Raw genomic sequence first — 15,836 nt, forward strand, 5'->3', positions numbered from 1 at the left:
AAAAAAAATTCGTTGTTTGTGGCTGATTTTGTTCCTAGGAGTCTCCGATACCTCCTTGCATGTAGGTGCAGGCTCCCCAGAATCCGAAGGCCTGCTTGCGTCCCTCAAGGCGACGGTGATTGGTTACCACCTGGGGTACAATTTCCTGTTGAATTTTCCTCCATGCTTTGCAGTTGAAAACTTGTAGTTTGGGGTCGGTGTAGTTTTACATCGACCAAGTTACTTCCAAGGTTGTAAGCCTTGGAGAGAGCCTGATGTTCGACTCGGGATGGCATTTCCTCCATACCCCATGCTTCGGTTCTCCCGCCGGTACTCGGGTGGCTGATTGCAGTGGTTTCCCACTGGGCGATGGGGGCGCCACGTCCCTACGCCACTTATTATTATTATTATTATTATTATTATTATTATTATTATTATTATTATTATTATTATTATTATTATTATTATTTTAATAAGTAAGGATGTAAAGGAGAGAACATACAAGCCTCTGGTAAGACCCCAAACAGAGTATGGTTCCAGCGTAGGGGACCCTCACCAGGATTACTTGATTCAAGAACTGGAAAAAAATCCAAAGAAAAGCAGCTCGATTTGTTCTGGGTGATTTCCGACAAAAGAGTAGCGTTGCAAAAATGTTGCAAAGTTTAGGCTGGGAAGAACTGGGAGAAAGAAGACGAGCTGCTCGACTAGGTGGTATGTTCCGAGCTGTCAGTGGAGAGATGGCGTAGAATGACATTAGTAGACGAATAAGTTTGAGTTGTGTCTTTAAAAGTAGGAAAGATCACAATATGAAGATAAAGTTGGAATTCAAGAGGACAAATTGAAGCAAATATTCGTTTATAGGAAGGGGAGTTAGGGATTGGAATAACTTACCAAGGGAAATGTTCAATAAATTTCCAATTTCTTTGAAATCATTCAAGAACATGTTAGGCCTAGGTAAACAACAGATAGGGAATCTGCCATCTGGCCGACTGCCCTATATGCAGATCAGTAGTATTTCGGGAAGTCGTGTCGGGACAGCAGCGACCATCATGGGAGGACATCTCCGAACGTACTGGGCTCAGTGGAAATCCCTAGAAGCCAACGACGGTCTATAGACGCGTATACGAGAATCGACTGACGGCAAGAAGGTCGCTCAGCTGGCCATTCCCACGGACAAAAGGATTGAACTGATGGCTGAGCTATGCGGAGGCGCCAATGCAACCATCTTGGGCTCAATTAAGGTCTTGGATCAGTCCGGCAACGTCACTGCTGGGTGCACCTGACAGCGCACGTCGAAAGATGGTGCCAGATGTGCTCAGTCTGTGCTGCAAGCCGAGGTCCTGGTACCCGGAGTAGGGGCCAGATACGGACGCCGGAAATAGCTACTTACTTTCAGCTGGGAAATATTTCACTTAGGTTGGCGTCAGGAAGGGCATTATGCTGTAAAACATGCCATGTCATTTCATCTCGTCCCATCTTCGAGCCCGCATCAGGGAACCGGACTAAAGGTTAGACATACCGTACATGATTATAAGGGACATCTTTATTCTACACGAAACGTCTAACATTATTGTGGAATATTCGCCCCAGGGGCGAAACACTGGTCATTTTTGACGATTGAGTATCCTGAATTTTATTTAGCTACCCATCAACCAATCAATCAATCAATCAATCAATCAATCAATCAATCAATCAATCAATCAATCAGTCAATCAATCACTACTAATCTGCATTTAGGGCAGTCGCCCAGGTGGCAGATTCCCTGTCTGTTGTTTTCCTAGCCTTTTCTTAAATGATCGCAAAGAAATTAGAAAATTATTGAACATCTCCCTTGGTAAGTTATTCCAATCCCTAACTCCCCTTCCTATAAACGAATATTTGCCCCAATTTGTCCTCTTAAATTCCAACTTTATCTTCATATTGTGATCTTTCCTACTTTTAAAGACACCACTCAAACGTATTTGTCTACTGATGTCCTCCCACGCCATCTCTCCACTGACAGCTCGGAACATACCACTTAAACGAGCAGCTTGTCTCCTTTCTCCCAAGTCTTCCCAGCCCAAACTTTGCAACATTTTTGTAACGCTACTCTTTTGTTGGAAATCACCCAGAACAAATCGAGCTGCTTTTCTTTGGATTTTTTCCAGTTCTTGAATCAAGTAATCCTAGTGAGGGTCCCATACACTGGAACCATACTCTAATAGGGGTCTTACCATAGACTTATATGCCCTCTCCTTCACATCCTTACTACAACCCCTAAATACCCTCATAACCATGTGCAGAGATCTGTACCCTTTATTAACAATCATATTTATGTGATTACCCCAATGAAGGTCTTTTCTTATATTAACACATAGGTACTTACAATGATCCCCAAAAGGAATTTTCACCCCATCAACGCAATAATTAAAACTGAGAGGACTTTTCCTATTTGTGAAACTCACAACCTGACTTTTAACCCCGCTTATCATTATACCATTGCCCACCGTCCATCTCACAACAATTATTGAGGTCACCCTGCAGCCGCTCACAATCTTGTAACATATTTATTACTCTGTACAGAATAACAACATCTGCAAACAGCCTTATCTCTGATTCCACTTCTTTACATACATCTATACAAATATTATAAAGAGGACAAATGTGTATGTTTGTAACGGATAGTCTCAAAAACTACTGAACCGATTTTAAAAATTACTTCACCTATAGAAAGCGATATTGCCAGTGAGTAACATGGACTGTATTTTATTTTCAAAACAATTCGAGGTGGGGGCACGGGGGGGGATATAAAAAGAATAGGCTAATATAGGCAAAATATCGAATTTGTCGTACAAGGACGAGGCAAAGCTCAATTTAATCCCCTTGACGCAAAGAACAAAACTCGGTAAGCTCTACGGGCCCGATGAACCATGTTTTAAGGCCCTAGAACCAACCGTTATGGAGATATTGGCACCACACTAACCCTGCTCTAGGAATCGGATAAAGTAATGAACTGCCGTAACCATGGCAACGTCAGCTCCAGGATTCTACAGCAGCGAAATTATCTACAATATATCACAGAAACCTGACATGTTACAGACATGAAAATTGGTATTTGGAATCCCCTTTAAAAATAAAAGAACACAAATGTTTCCAGAAGTGAGGAAGGAGTTGAATTAATTATATGAGGATACATATATCTCGGAAAATGAAGATTTTACAGACATTAAAATTGGTACTTGGAATCTCCTTTAAAAATACGTACTTTTCTTTGGAAAATCCACTTAGGGGAAGGGGGTGAAAATAAAAAAGCGGGTGAATTTTTAAAATTAGTATCTTCATCTTCTACCGCTTTACGCACACCTGTGGGGTTGCGGGTGCGAACTGTGGTGCGCATGTGGATTTGACCATGTTTTACGGCTGGATGCCCTTCTTGACGGCAACCGTATGTGTAGGGATGTAATAACTATTGTGTGTTCCTGTTGTGGTTGGCAATGTGGTGTGTTGAGTGAATATGAAGAGGAGAGTGTTGGGACAAACACAAACAACCTGTGCCCCAACCAGATAATCACACGCGATTAAAAACCCCGACCTAGGCCGAAATCGAAGCCGTACCTCAACGCTGACCATTCAGCAAAGGAGTGGGGCAGTTTTTATAATGAATACATGTACATTATATCTCATAAACGTAACATGTTACAGACGTGAACATTGGTATTTGTAGTCTCCTTTAAGAATAAAGAAATGCGCACTTTTTGTTTTCGCAAAGTCAACTTAACCTGGAGATCGAAAATAAGTGAAAAAGGAGTTTAATTCTCTTTATGTGGATACTTATATCTAAAAAACTAAGATGTTACAGACGTGAAATTTGGTATTTGCAATCTCCTGTAGAAATAATTTTTTTTTTCTTTTCCAAATTTAGGTCTGCCAGTAGCCTGGCCATCTTAGCCCCAAAAGGCTACGCCACAAACGTGGTTTACAAAGAGGTTCTGAGGTAAATGAAATGTAATTCGGTGAGTTTTTATACTTTAGGGTTTTACAGATAATGTCTTATTGCAGTACCGAGGAACAACTAATTTTTATCAAATTATGAAATCCTCTCAAGCGAAGCCGTGGGTAACAGCTAGTCATTCATATATATAAGAAAACATAAAGGTCCAATAATACTGCCTTGAGAAATTCCCCTCTTAATTATTACAGGGTCAGATAAAGCTTCGCCTACTCTAATTCTCTGAGTTCTATTTTATAGAAATAAAGCAACCCATTCAGTCACTCTTTTTTCTAGTCCAGTAGCACTCATTTTTGCCAGTAGTCTTCCATGATCTACCCTATCAAATGCCTTAGATAGGTCAATCGCAATACAGTCCATTTGGCCTCCTGAATCCAGGATATCTGCTATATCTTGCTGAAATCTTACAAGCTGAGCTTCAGTGGAATAACCTTTCCTATTTTTGCTTGTTTCCCCTGCTCACTTATTTCCTACTAGAAACTTAACGTTGCCATCTCAAAATTCAGTTTTTAGTGAAAATAGATTTATATTGATTTGAAGAATGATTAACATTTTATAATAGGAAGATAAAGTGTTACTAGTTAAGTCTAATGCTAAAGTGAGTTCCTTTTGTTTCAGCCATTGGCATGGAGTGAGGGTAATGTAATATGGCTGCGACCAGGCTCTGGCTTGTGGGGCTGGTCTTAGGGGTGGCCCTAGCTCTTCACCCGGAGGATGACTTTGCCTTCGAATCTTCTGATGGAGAACCAGAACTATTGAGCCCTATCAGCCACCCTCACCCTACATCTGCACCTGTACAACGGTTATGGGGTGTACCGGACTGTGTGACATCTGTTGGAAAACTCTTCCGACTCTCCATTCCCACAGATGCTTTCTCAGGAAATCTTGATCATTATGAGGTGAATATAATGTGAAAGCATGCTTCATTAATCCCCGATACACTATTTTTGAATATTTTGTAATAACCTGTAATGTGAGTACACAAATGGTTTCAGTTTTTGGCAGTTGTGACAGGATAAAAGTAGTTTATCACATAGTCTACCTCATTTCTATCCTATGGTAAGCAAGTAAGCACGTAAGAAATGGAACTAAGGGCTCTATTTAGGATCAGAATTCAGGATAGGTGTCTGTGAGAAATTGGTATGAGTCACTGCAGATAGAACAACTGAGGAAAAATGAGGAACAGGGAACGGTTGCTGAGAAGTGTGGAAGTAGAAGGAAGGGAAAAGGTAGGAAAGGGAAATGTGGAGTAGTGGATGGGAAAAGACAGGTGAACAGGGTCATGGGAGGGAGAAAAGGGAGGAGGAAGTAACTTCTGCAGCTGTCAGGAAAGATAGGGCTGACCAGGAGGGAAGGGGATCAAATGAGGTGGGTAGGGATGAGGCTCTGGTCACGGGGGATTCCGTTGTTAGACGTGGAAAAAGTGTATGGAGGAAAGGGAACCAGGGTAGAGTGTTACCCAGGAATTAGGTTGAGGCAGATATTGAGGAAAGATGAAGAGAAGGAGGAGCAAAAGGAGAAGGTGGTAGTGTTCCACGTTGGTGCCAACAACATAAGGCAAGCAGGTATAAGTACCAACATAGTTGGGGATGTTTGGGATCTGGTAAATGCAGAATGGGTGAAGTTTAAGGAAGCAGATATTGTTTTCAGTGGAATACTGTGTAGGAGGCATACGGACTGGAAGGTGATTAGGGATTAAAATGAGACTATGGAGTGGGTATGTGGGAAACTGGGAGTGAGATTTCTAGATCCTAATGGGTGGGTAGGAGATAGGGATCTGGGCTCAGATGGCCTTCACTTAAACATCAGTGGTACATATAAGTTAGGAAATTTGTTTAGAAGGGTTATAGGGAGGTACATCCAGGGAAACGGGGTTGCCTAGGGAGCGGTGATAATGGTACAAGGAACTAGAAGCCAAGTAGAGATGACATAAAAATGTTAGTGCTCAACTGTAGAAGTATTGTAAAGAAAGGAATAGAATTAAGTAATTTAATATATATATATACTTACCAGATATCGTCATAGGAGTTGAATCATGGCTGAGAAATTATATAATAGATGCAGAAATATTCTCACGGAACTGGAGTGTGTATCGTAGAGATAGGATAGGAATGGTAGGAGGGGGAGTATTCATTCTGGTGAAAGCTACGAAAAAGTTAAAGATGAGAAACATGAAAATCTGGGTGTAAGGTTCATCTCTAACTTGAAGTCTTTGGAGTGTACAGACCGGGAAAGGGAAGCGCTGATGCTGACTCAGAATTATTTGATAAGATAATCGGCTATGTGGGAAGTGATATGGAAAGGAACGTGATAGTAGCGGGTGATCTCAATTTACCAAATGTCAATTGGGAAGGTATTGCGAATGACAGGAAGCATGACCAACAAATGGCAAATAAGGTAATTAATATGGGAAGGGCAACTGATTCAGAAAGTGATGGAACCAACTAGAGGGAAGAGTATTTTGGATGTGGTGCTGGTAAAATCAGATGAGCTCTATAGAGAAACCAAAGTAATAGATGCTATTACTGATCATAAAGCTGTTTTTGTCGTATTTAAAAATAAATGTGAAAGAAAGGAAGGTATTAAAATGAGGACTGTTAGCCAGTACCATATGACTGATAAAAGAGGCATGAGGGAGTTTAAAATATGTAACTATGAGCGGTGGAAAACAGTAAATAAAGATGTAAACAGATTATGGAATGGGTTTAAAGCAATTGTTGAGGAATGTGAAAATAGGTTCGTACCTTTAAAAGTGGTAAGGAATGGTAAAGATCCACTATATTACACCCTATAACAAAGAAGTAAAGACACTAAGAAGGAGATGCAGGTTGGAAAGAAATAGACAGAAATGGCTGTGGAAGTAAGGAGAAATTGAAGGAACTTACTGGGAAACTGAATCTAGCAAAGAAGTCGACTAAGAATAACACAACGGCAAGCAAAATTGGCAGTCATACAAATTTTATTGAAAAATGGAAGAGTATGTATAGGTTCTGTAAGGCAGAAACAGGTTCCAAGAAGGAGATTCCAGGAATCATTAATGAACAAGGGGAGTGTCTATGCAAGGATCTTCAAAAGGCAGAAGTATTCAGTCAGCAGTATGTAAAGATTGTTGGTTACAAGGATAATGTCCATATAGAGGAGGTGACTAATACTAAAGAACTATTAACATTTACCTATGATAACAATGGCATTTACAGTAAGTCACAAAAGTTGAAAACTAGAAAAGCAGCTGGAATTTATAAGGTTTTGGGGTATATATTAAAGATAATGGGTTGGGATATATTACCATATCTGAAGTACTTATTTGGTTGAAGGAGCTACACCAAATGAATGGAGAGTCATAAGTGGATGGTTAAGTGAATCATTTAATGGTGAGGAGGAAGTTTCCTTTGAAGAAACATAAAGCAGGAGTGGAAACCTATGTACAGTTATTGTTCATAACCATAAAAGAGGATCTGAGCTGGATGAGGAGGAGGAGAATGATGAAATGGGGCAGGATGGATCACTGGAGATTTATATTAGGAAGAATGGTGAGAAGTGTAGAAAGGATTGAAGGGATTGGAATAACTTAACCAAGGGAGATGTTCAATACATTTCCAATTTCCTTGCAATCATTTAAGAAAAGGCCAAGAAAACAACAGATAGGGAATCTGCCACCTAGGTGACTCTCCTAAATGATGACCAAGAAATTCACAGTACACAGAATTCACGTCTTTTTAGATGTTGATATAATAGGCTGTAGGAATAATGATATTGTCGTACAACAACATGCGAGCTTATGGTTACAAAAAAAAAAAAGAACACCCAGAGCATTTATTATAGTGGATATGTAGGCATTTCCTTACAATTATTGATTGATTGGTTGATTGATTGATTGATTGATTGATTGATTGATTGATTGATTGATTTTGTATATTTGGGCAATTTTTTGGTCCTGAACATTAGAACCCTAAATGCTGATCAGTAGCGATTGAAGGAAACGCCTAACCTCATTAATAGAACTGGTAGATACAATACCACATTTAGCAACCAAAGGGGGTGCAAAGTTCAAGATACAGGATGTTTGTTAAGAATTTTAGGGCTTAAATATATGGCACTGTAAGTATATTTTTGTCTTAAAGTCTACATAAATTTCTAATAAATCATGTTATCCATGAAGGAACATACACATAACTATTTTGTTACGAAATACCATGAATAATTGGGGTGACACCTGTTCACCACATGACCATTAGTTTTCTCAAAATGCATGCGCCTGCTCTAGGTTTAATTTGATTTATAAGTGTTTTTTCTAAACAATATTGTTAGCCTATGTATTGAAAGGAAGGTTTGAATTCTGGGCTGTGTGGCTCAGACGGTTGAGGCATTGGCCTTCTGACTCCAGCTTGGCAGGTTTGATCCTGACTCAGTCCGGTGGTATTTGAAGGTGCTCAAATACGTCAGCCTCGTGTCGTTAGATTTACAGGCACGTAAAAGAACTCCTGCGGAACTAAACTCCGGCACCTCGGCGTCTCCGAAAACCGCAAAAGTAGTTAGTGGGACATAAAGCAAATAACATTATGAATGGATGAATGAATGAATGAATGAAAAATGACTAACCTAATGGTATTTTTTTTAAGGCTCGAGGACAGGGTGGTGGACCCTTGCCTTCATGGTTAACTTTCGACAAGACCACTGGTATATTTGAAGGAGTACCTGGAGCAAAAGATGTTGGTGAGCACTACATAACAATTCGTGCTCTGGGGCAGCATCCACAGGACTCTGCCAAAGATGTATTTTCCATCGAAGTCCACGAAAATGTTGGTACTGAAACATCTCTGCTGACTGCTGCATCACCTATTGTCAAACAAATAAGCAAGGTAAAAGAACACTCTGAGGAAAGCTATGTAACTTATTACTAATGCATGATGGACCTGCTAAAAGAACTAGTGCATTGTATCATCAGATTTTTGTACAAAATAACAGTTGTATTGTTTAAAAAGTAGTTCATAGGAAAACTCAATGATTTAAAACTAACATGTTTTGTATATTTTTATCAGGATAAATAATTCTTCTGAAAGTAAAGAGAGATTATGACTAAAAATAAACAAACTAAATTAAATAAGGCAGAAAATATCTTAGTGATGTAAAGATTGGACTTCAGACAAGCTAACTGAATGCGTTGGACCAGACAGATTTCATTGAAACTTGGGAGAATAATTAATTAACATATGGTATCCTAAATTTAATGGTAATAATCATTTTGCCATAGAATTAATGTTAGTGGTATAATTAATAGCTGAAAATTAGCTGGGTGGCTTCAGTTAGATCACAGGTTCTCAAACTGTTATGTAATTGTACTCCTCACTCATGACTAAAATTTCACTGTACCTCACAAACAATACCTAAATGACAGATTAAAAAAATATGATTACCTGGTTGATTATTAAGGCAAATTTAATTGATTATAAACATTTTTTAAATACATATCATAAATAAGATGAGATTGTGAAATTAAATACATTTTTACAAGAAATTTAAGAGTTTGTGTCTGTATCATGTAAAATACAATCATAATAAAGTAACACAGGATACCTTGTTTGTATGAAAGTTTCACAAAATGCTAGATTTTAGCCTCAGTATCAAATTAATAAATAAGGAAGAATACGTGTATATCTTAATTCTGGAATTCAGACATTGCGAACCATGAAAATTTAAGTTGGATAGGTGTGCCTGCATGGCGTGAGACAGTTTCCTGTTGTGTCATAGTCCAGGTGAAACTTTCCAGCCAAGTGTTGCTCCATATATACATATTTAACTTTCGTATTATTTATTTCCAAATTTCATTTTTTATTCATTTTTTTCCTGAAGGCTGCTTGCATACCCCACTAAAAGTCTCAGGTGAACTCGTAGGTGTACATGTACCACAGTTTGAGAACCACTGAGTTAGATGATAGTGACATCATTTTACCTTGCATATGCGCTGTAGAATTGTACTGATAGTTCTGTTTTAAAGATCCATCCATCCATCCATCCATCCATCCATCCATCCATCCATCCATCCATCCATCCATCCGTCCGTCCGTCCGTCCATCCATCCATCCATCCATCCATCCATCCATCCATCCATCCATCCATCCATCCATCCATCCATCCATCCATCCATCCTTTAAATTATTACGTATTGTGAAATCTTGGGCTCCTGCATACAAACGTGCATTGGTATTATATCATTTGTTATTAGCATAATGAGCTTAAGTGAGGAAACTGCCAGATTTATGTTCAGTGCTGTGGATAGCCTAAATAGTATTGGCATGCATGCAATGGTGTTCTGATAACTTAATTGATCATCCTACCAAGTTTCGCTGCAGTCGGTCTGGTCCAACTCAAACAGTTCCCTTGTGAGTACTAAATAACTGCATAGGAAAATATGCTGAAATATGCCATCAAAGAAGGTTCTGTATATTATAAATCTGTGCATTTCTGGATCAGGTAGGCTACAAAGAATTATACTACATACTAATGCATAGCACATGCAATCAAAAATCATATTTCCTACAGATGAGCCAACAAACAAAGAAGAATTTGTCAGCTACAAAAAAGTTAAGGATGAGAAAGATGAACAAACATGCTTTATACTAATTCAATTGTAACTCACTGATGTGTACAGCATGGATAGGAGTAGAATTCCTCTTTCAGAAGTTGGGGAAATATTTCAATAAGAGTAGGAAATACAATCTCTCCCTCTTAATTCAGACATTGGGAAGGATATCTGTAATGAAGACAGAAAGAAATTGTGAACCTAATGATTTCAAAATAAGTGTAAAAAAAAGATTATGAGATTGCATTATTAGGCTATGAATGGAAGTTGTAACATCTCCTAATTTTCTTGCAGAAAGCATGTGCTGAAAGGTAATAAAAAGGTGTGCATGTATGATTTTAATAGTTTAGATAAACAGCTGCAAAATATCTAGAAGTTATTAGGTCCCTACAGTGCTTGTTGCTCTTGCTTAATAGAACATCGCTATTGCATGCATCTCTTCTAATTTATGAACTGTTTTGTTTATGTTATAGGCAAAATGTGATGCAGGAGAAGACCCAACTATCCTCACAATCTTAATGGATGTGAAATACGAACATATGAAACCAAAACAACGAGTACTGGCCATAAAAAACCTTTCTGGCTTTTTAGCTCTTCACCAGGTAAGATGTTTAGAAGATAAGATATGGTATTTTAATACCAGTTTTTATTTATGCAGATGAAATGAAGGGACCATTTGAAGTGTGAAAATAGACTCCCTAAGCCCTGCAAACCTAATATCATCTGAGTCTGAAGAAAACAAAATGAGAGACAACAAAACAATTCCTGACAACATATAAATGATGCAAGGGAAGAAGGCAGAATATAAAATTTTTCACTCTTAAAGTTTACACTTATCATAATTTATACAATAATAAATGTACAGCAATGGCTTTATATGTGTTGTTGAGCCTAATGAATTGGAATTGTACCTACATAATGCTAAGAAAATGAACAGTTCTGGTACCAGTAAGTGAATAAGAAAATTGTAAGGTAATATACTTACACACTCGGGAAATGTCAGAGTTTTAAGGGGTGTTCTAAGTGACTTTCAGTATATAAATTATATATATTAATGCAGTAGGTTTCAATAAATTATTTTCAAAATCCTTTACTATTGCTTCCCTATCTTCTGTGAAGCAAACCTTACGAGCCATTTGTGGGTCAAATAAAAAATTAGATGGCTTTTCGGGCATTTGCTCTATTAACCAGCATTTTGTCTTAGGTCTGACAATAGACTCATCAGAGTGGGATGTGTCAGACCCTACCCACTGATGCTGGGGTGTATGCAGGTGAATTTATCAGAAGCGTATTTATGAGGCACAGTCTGATAACTGCATACGGGAGATAAAACTCCACAATGGAATTAATGCCCACCTAGCAATTCCAAATGGAAATTCTAAATTCCCATGGAGAGAATTATAAATTTTTCCACCAATAGAGCATATAAAAAATCAGATCAAAAATTAGATGTATGGCTTTTCAGGCGTTTGCTCTGTTAACCAGCATTTTGTCTTAGGTCTGACACTAGACTCATCAGAGTGGGATGTGTCAGACCCTACCCACTGATGCTGGGGTGTATGCAGGTGAATTTATCAGAAGCCTATTTATGAGGCACAGTCTGATAACTGCATACGGGAGATAAAACTCCACAATGGAATTAATGCCCACCTAGCAATTCCAAATGGAAATTCTAAATTCCCATGGAGAGAATTATAAATTTTTCCACCAATAGAGCATATAAAAAATCAGATCAAAAATTAGATGTATGGCTTTTCAGGCGTTTGCTCTATTAACCAGCATTTTGTCTTAGGTCTGACACTAGACTCATCAGAGTGGGATGTGTCAGACCCTACCCACTGATGCTGGGGTGTATGCAGGTGAATTTATCAGAAGCCTATTTATGAGGCACAGTCTGATTATTGCATACGGGAGATAAAACTCCACAATGGAATTAATGCCCGCCTAGCAATTCCAAATGGAAATTCTAAATTCCCATGGAGAGAATTATAAATTTTTCCACCAATAGAGCATATAAAAAATCAGATCAAAAATTAGATGTATGGCTTTTAATAGAGCAAACGCTATTGTGTTTGGATGTGCCTATGATCATACATTGAATGATGTTGATTGATTTGCTGGTCTTAAAAAGATTCTAACTGAAATGGACCAGAGACAAGTGTCACACGTTATCCATGATAATTAGTTTCAAACCTGACAGGTATTGCTGCTGTCACTGAAATAAGATGGATCTATCCAACCAGTTTATGACCGAACATTAAGGAAACTGCATACAGTGAACATTTGGAGTTGGGTACTTCGTAAGAGGCCATTGCTCACAGCAACACATAAATTTGAACATCTTCAATGGGTTAAACAACAGTGAATGTGGACAGTAGCTAACTGGATGCATGTAGTGTAGTCCGACCAGTCATGATTTTGCCTGTTTTCAAATGGTGCAAGGCGTCGAGTACACCGGCGGTTCAATGAAGTTTTTAATCCGCAGTGTATGGAGGGTGTATTTCATGCCAGAGGTTATTCTGTGATATTTTGGGGATGTTTTTCCTACTATGACTTGAGCCCACTCATTCAGGTTACTGTGATCTTGAATCAGGATGTTTATTTCAACAATTTCAGTGACGAAGTGTTGCCCTTCTTTCAGCATCTTCATGACAAATGAGTATGCTCTGGACACTCCCATTTTTTCAAGATGACAACAGCCACGTTCACAGGGCTGCTGCTGGTTTTACGGACACATAGACACATTGTCACACTTTGATAGGCCTCTTCTTCCAATCTTAATCCCATAGAAAATTTGTGGGACTATTTAGAACAGCGGGTGAAATGCAAACATCAGCATCCCCACAATTTGGTGGTTGTATGGGATCTCATTATCAGCTACAACTGGATGTGGCTTACCTGCAGAAACTTGTGGACTACCTCCCTCACGGAATCAAGGCTGCACGCAGTGTTACAAGGTATTAGAATGATGTCTCCAGGGGGTGACTAATTTTTGGTCCAGTGAGCTTATAACTTAATTCACAAAGACATTGCATTTATGAAACTCTACTGGGCAAATTAGGATTCTAAAATCTCCCTTTACTTATTCTAAGGAAGATTGTATCTTCTTTAAGATGGGCTAGGTAGACTAAGGGCCTTCTATCCTGTGAATCTGGGATCCTTCATAAGAAAGAGTAAAACAGAACCTGGTGATATTCCTGTATCCTATTTTCACTGTTTGTGTCTTTTTTTATTTTTAGCATAGATGCAGCTAGTTTCTGTCTGACATTCTATTTTTAAAACAAATGAAATAACATCCAATTTGTTGCAGAGTGTATTCACCCTCCAACCATACAATTCCCAAGATGACTTGCTGAGTGATGCTGTTGTGCTGGCGGGTCCAGGCAATATGAAAAAGAAATCTATGAAGCAGTCTACTGCTGTTCGCTGGCAGGTATGTAGTAGCAAATTATGTCCTATTCATTCAGCCTAGTGAATGATAAAGAGGTAGAAAGCTATTATGTTTCTACAGAAAACATTTCTTCATAGTCAACCTATGCCATGAGTGCAATTTAAGAACATCATATCTCAAAGGATTCCTTCTGACTAATGAAAACATAATGTTGCTATATTTGATCTTTTTGTCTCATTTACTGTATATGCATGCATATTATTCCCTTTGTCAGGAATGTTCCTCTTTCTCTCTTTCATTTCCATATCCAGCTTTATTAATTGTGATTGCATTCTGCACTTGTTAGTAAATCCGTTATAAGGAATTATTGTATATTGCATATTGCTTCCTTCAGTTATTAACGCAACATTCTTGTTTACAGGTGGGCTGCGAGGGAAGGTTATGGAAGCAGCATGCATCACTAGCTCATCAGTTACGTCAGCAGGCTCGTGATGGCACCCTGTCTGAAGTGTTACAGCAGCCTGTCATTGGCTGGCACGTCAAGACTGAGACATCTGCTAGCCATCGAGAGAGAAGAGAGGTTGCACACACTGTTATAAAAATGCAATTTCTAAACAAAGCTATTAAAATAAATAGAGATAAATATACGTAACATTTAGACCATCACATCTCATTAGAAATGTTCAGAGGACATTAGGTTTCTTCTTATTCAAATACACTATGTGATCAAAAGTATCCGGACACCTGGCTAAACATGACGTACAAGTTTGTGGCGCCCTCCATCGGTAATGCTGGAATTCAATATGGTGTTGGTCCACCCTTAGCCTTGATGACAGCTTCCATTCTCGCAGGCATACGTTCAATCAGGTGCTGGAAGGTTGCTTGGAGAATGGCAACCCATTCTTCATGGAGTGCTGCACTGAGGAGAGGTAGCGATGTCGGTTGGTGAGGCCTGGCACGTTCCAAAACAACCCAAAAGTTTTCTATAGGATTCAGGTCGGGACTCTGTGCAGGCCAGTCCATTACAGGGATGTTATCGTCGTGTAACCACTCCGCCACAGGCCGTGAATTATGAACACGTGCTCGATTGTGTTGAAAGATACAATCGCCATCCCCAAAGTGCTCTTCAACAGTGGGAAGCAAGAAGGTGCTTAAAACATAAATGTAGGCCTGTGCTGTGACAGTGCTACGCGAAACAACAAGGGGTGTAAGCCCCCTCCATGAAAAGCACGACCACACCATAACACCACCGCCTCTGAATTTTACTGTTGGCACTACACATGCTGGCAGATGACGTTCACCGGGTATTTGCCATACCCACACGCTGCCATCGGATCGCCACATTGTGTACCGTGATTCGTTACTCCACACAACGTTTTTCCACTGTTCAATCATCCAATGTTTACGCTCCTTACACCAAGCGAGGCGTTGTTTGGCATTTACCTGCGTGATGTGTGGCTTATGGGCAGCCGCTCGACCATGAAATCCAAGTTCTCACCTCCCGTCGAACTGTCATAGTATTTGGAGTGGATCCTGATGCAGTTTGAAATTCCTGCCTATTACACTTGATGACCCTCTTCAACTGTCGGCGGTCTCTGTCAGTCAACAGATGAGGTCAGCCTGTACGCTTTCGTGCTGTACTTGTGATGAAAAACGTATGGTTTGGTGGTGTCCGGATACTTTTGATCACATAGTGTATGTAATACCAGTACAGTAATTTTGTTTGTTGATTTATTTTTAGATGATAGGGACATCTTTAGTTTATGTATGTATGTATGTATGCATGTATGTATGTATGTATGTATGTATGTATGTATGTATGTATGTATGTATGTATGTATGTATGTATGTATGTATGTATGTATGTATGTAAATTATCTCGTTACTTGTACAATCTG

The 15,836-nt window shown here is 39.1% G+C and overlaps 1 protein-coding gene across 1 annotated transcript in view; it reads left to right on the plus strand.

Annotated features, from left to right (window-relative positions):
- The window catches only part of Dg (Dystroglycan), a 532,981-nt gene that overhangs the window by 453,705 nt on the left and 63,440 nt on the right, over positions 1-15,836 (plus strand). Inside the window, exons 3-7 of the mRNA XM_067145542.2 lie at positions 4,586-4,866; positions 8,587-8,826; positions 11,021-11,149; positions 13,858-13,980; positions 14,360-14,518. Of these exons, the coding sequence (XP_067001643.1) occupies positions 4,615-4,866; positions 8,587-8,826; positions 11,021-11,149; positions 13,858-13,980; positions 14,360-14,518 (903 nt within the window). The 5' untranslated portion in view covers positions 4,586-4,614. The remainder of the gene's footprint in view (positions 1-4,585; positions 4,867-8,586; positions 8,827-11,020; positions 11,150-13,857; positions 13,981-14,359; positions 14,519-15,836) is intronic.

This window comes from Anabrus simplex, chromosome 4, assembly GCF_040414725.1.
Source record: "Anabrus simplex isolate iqAnaSimp1 chromosome 4, ASM4041472v1, whole genome shotgun sequence".
NCBI lineage: Eukaryota > Metazoa > Arthropoda > Insecta > Orthoptera > Tettigoniidae > Anabrus > Anabrus simplex.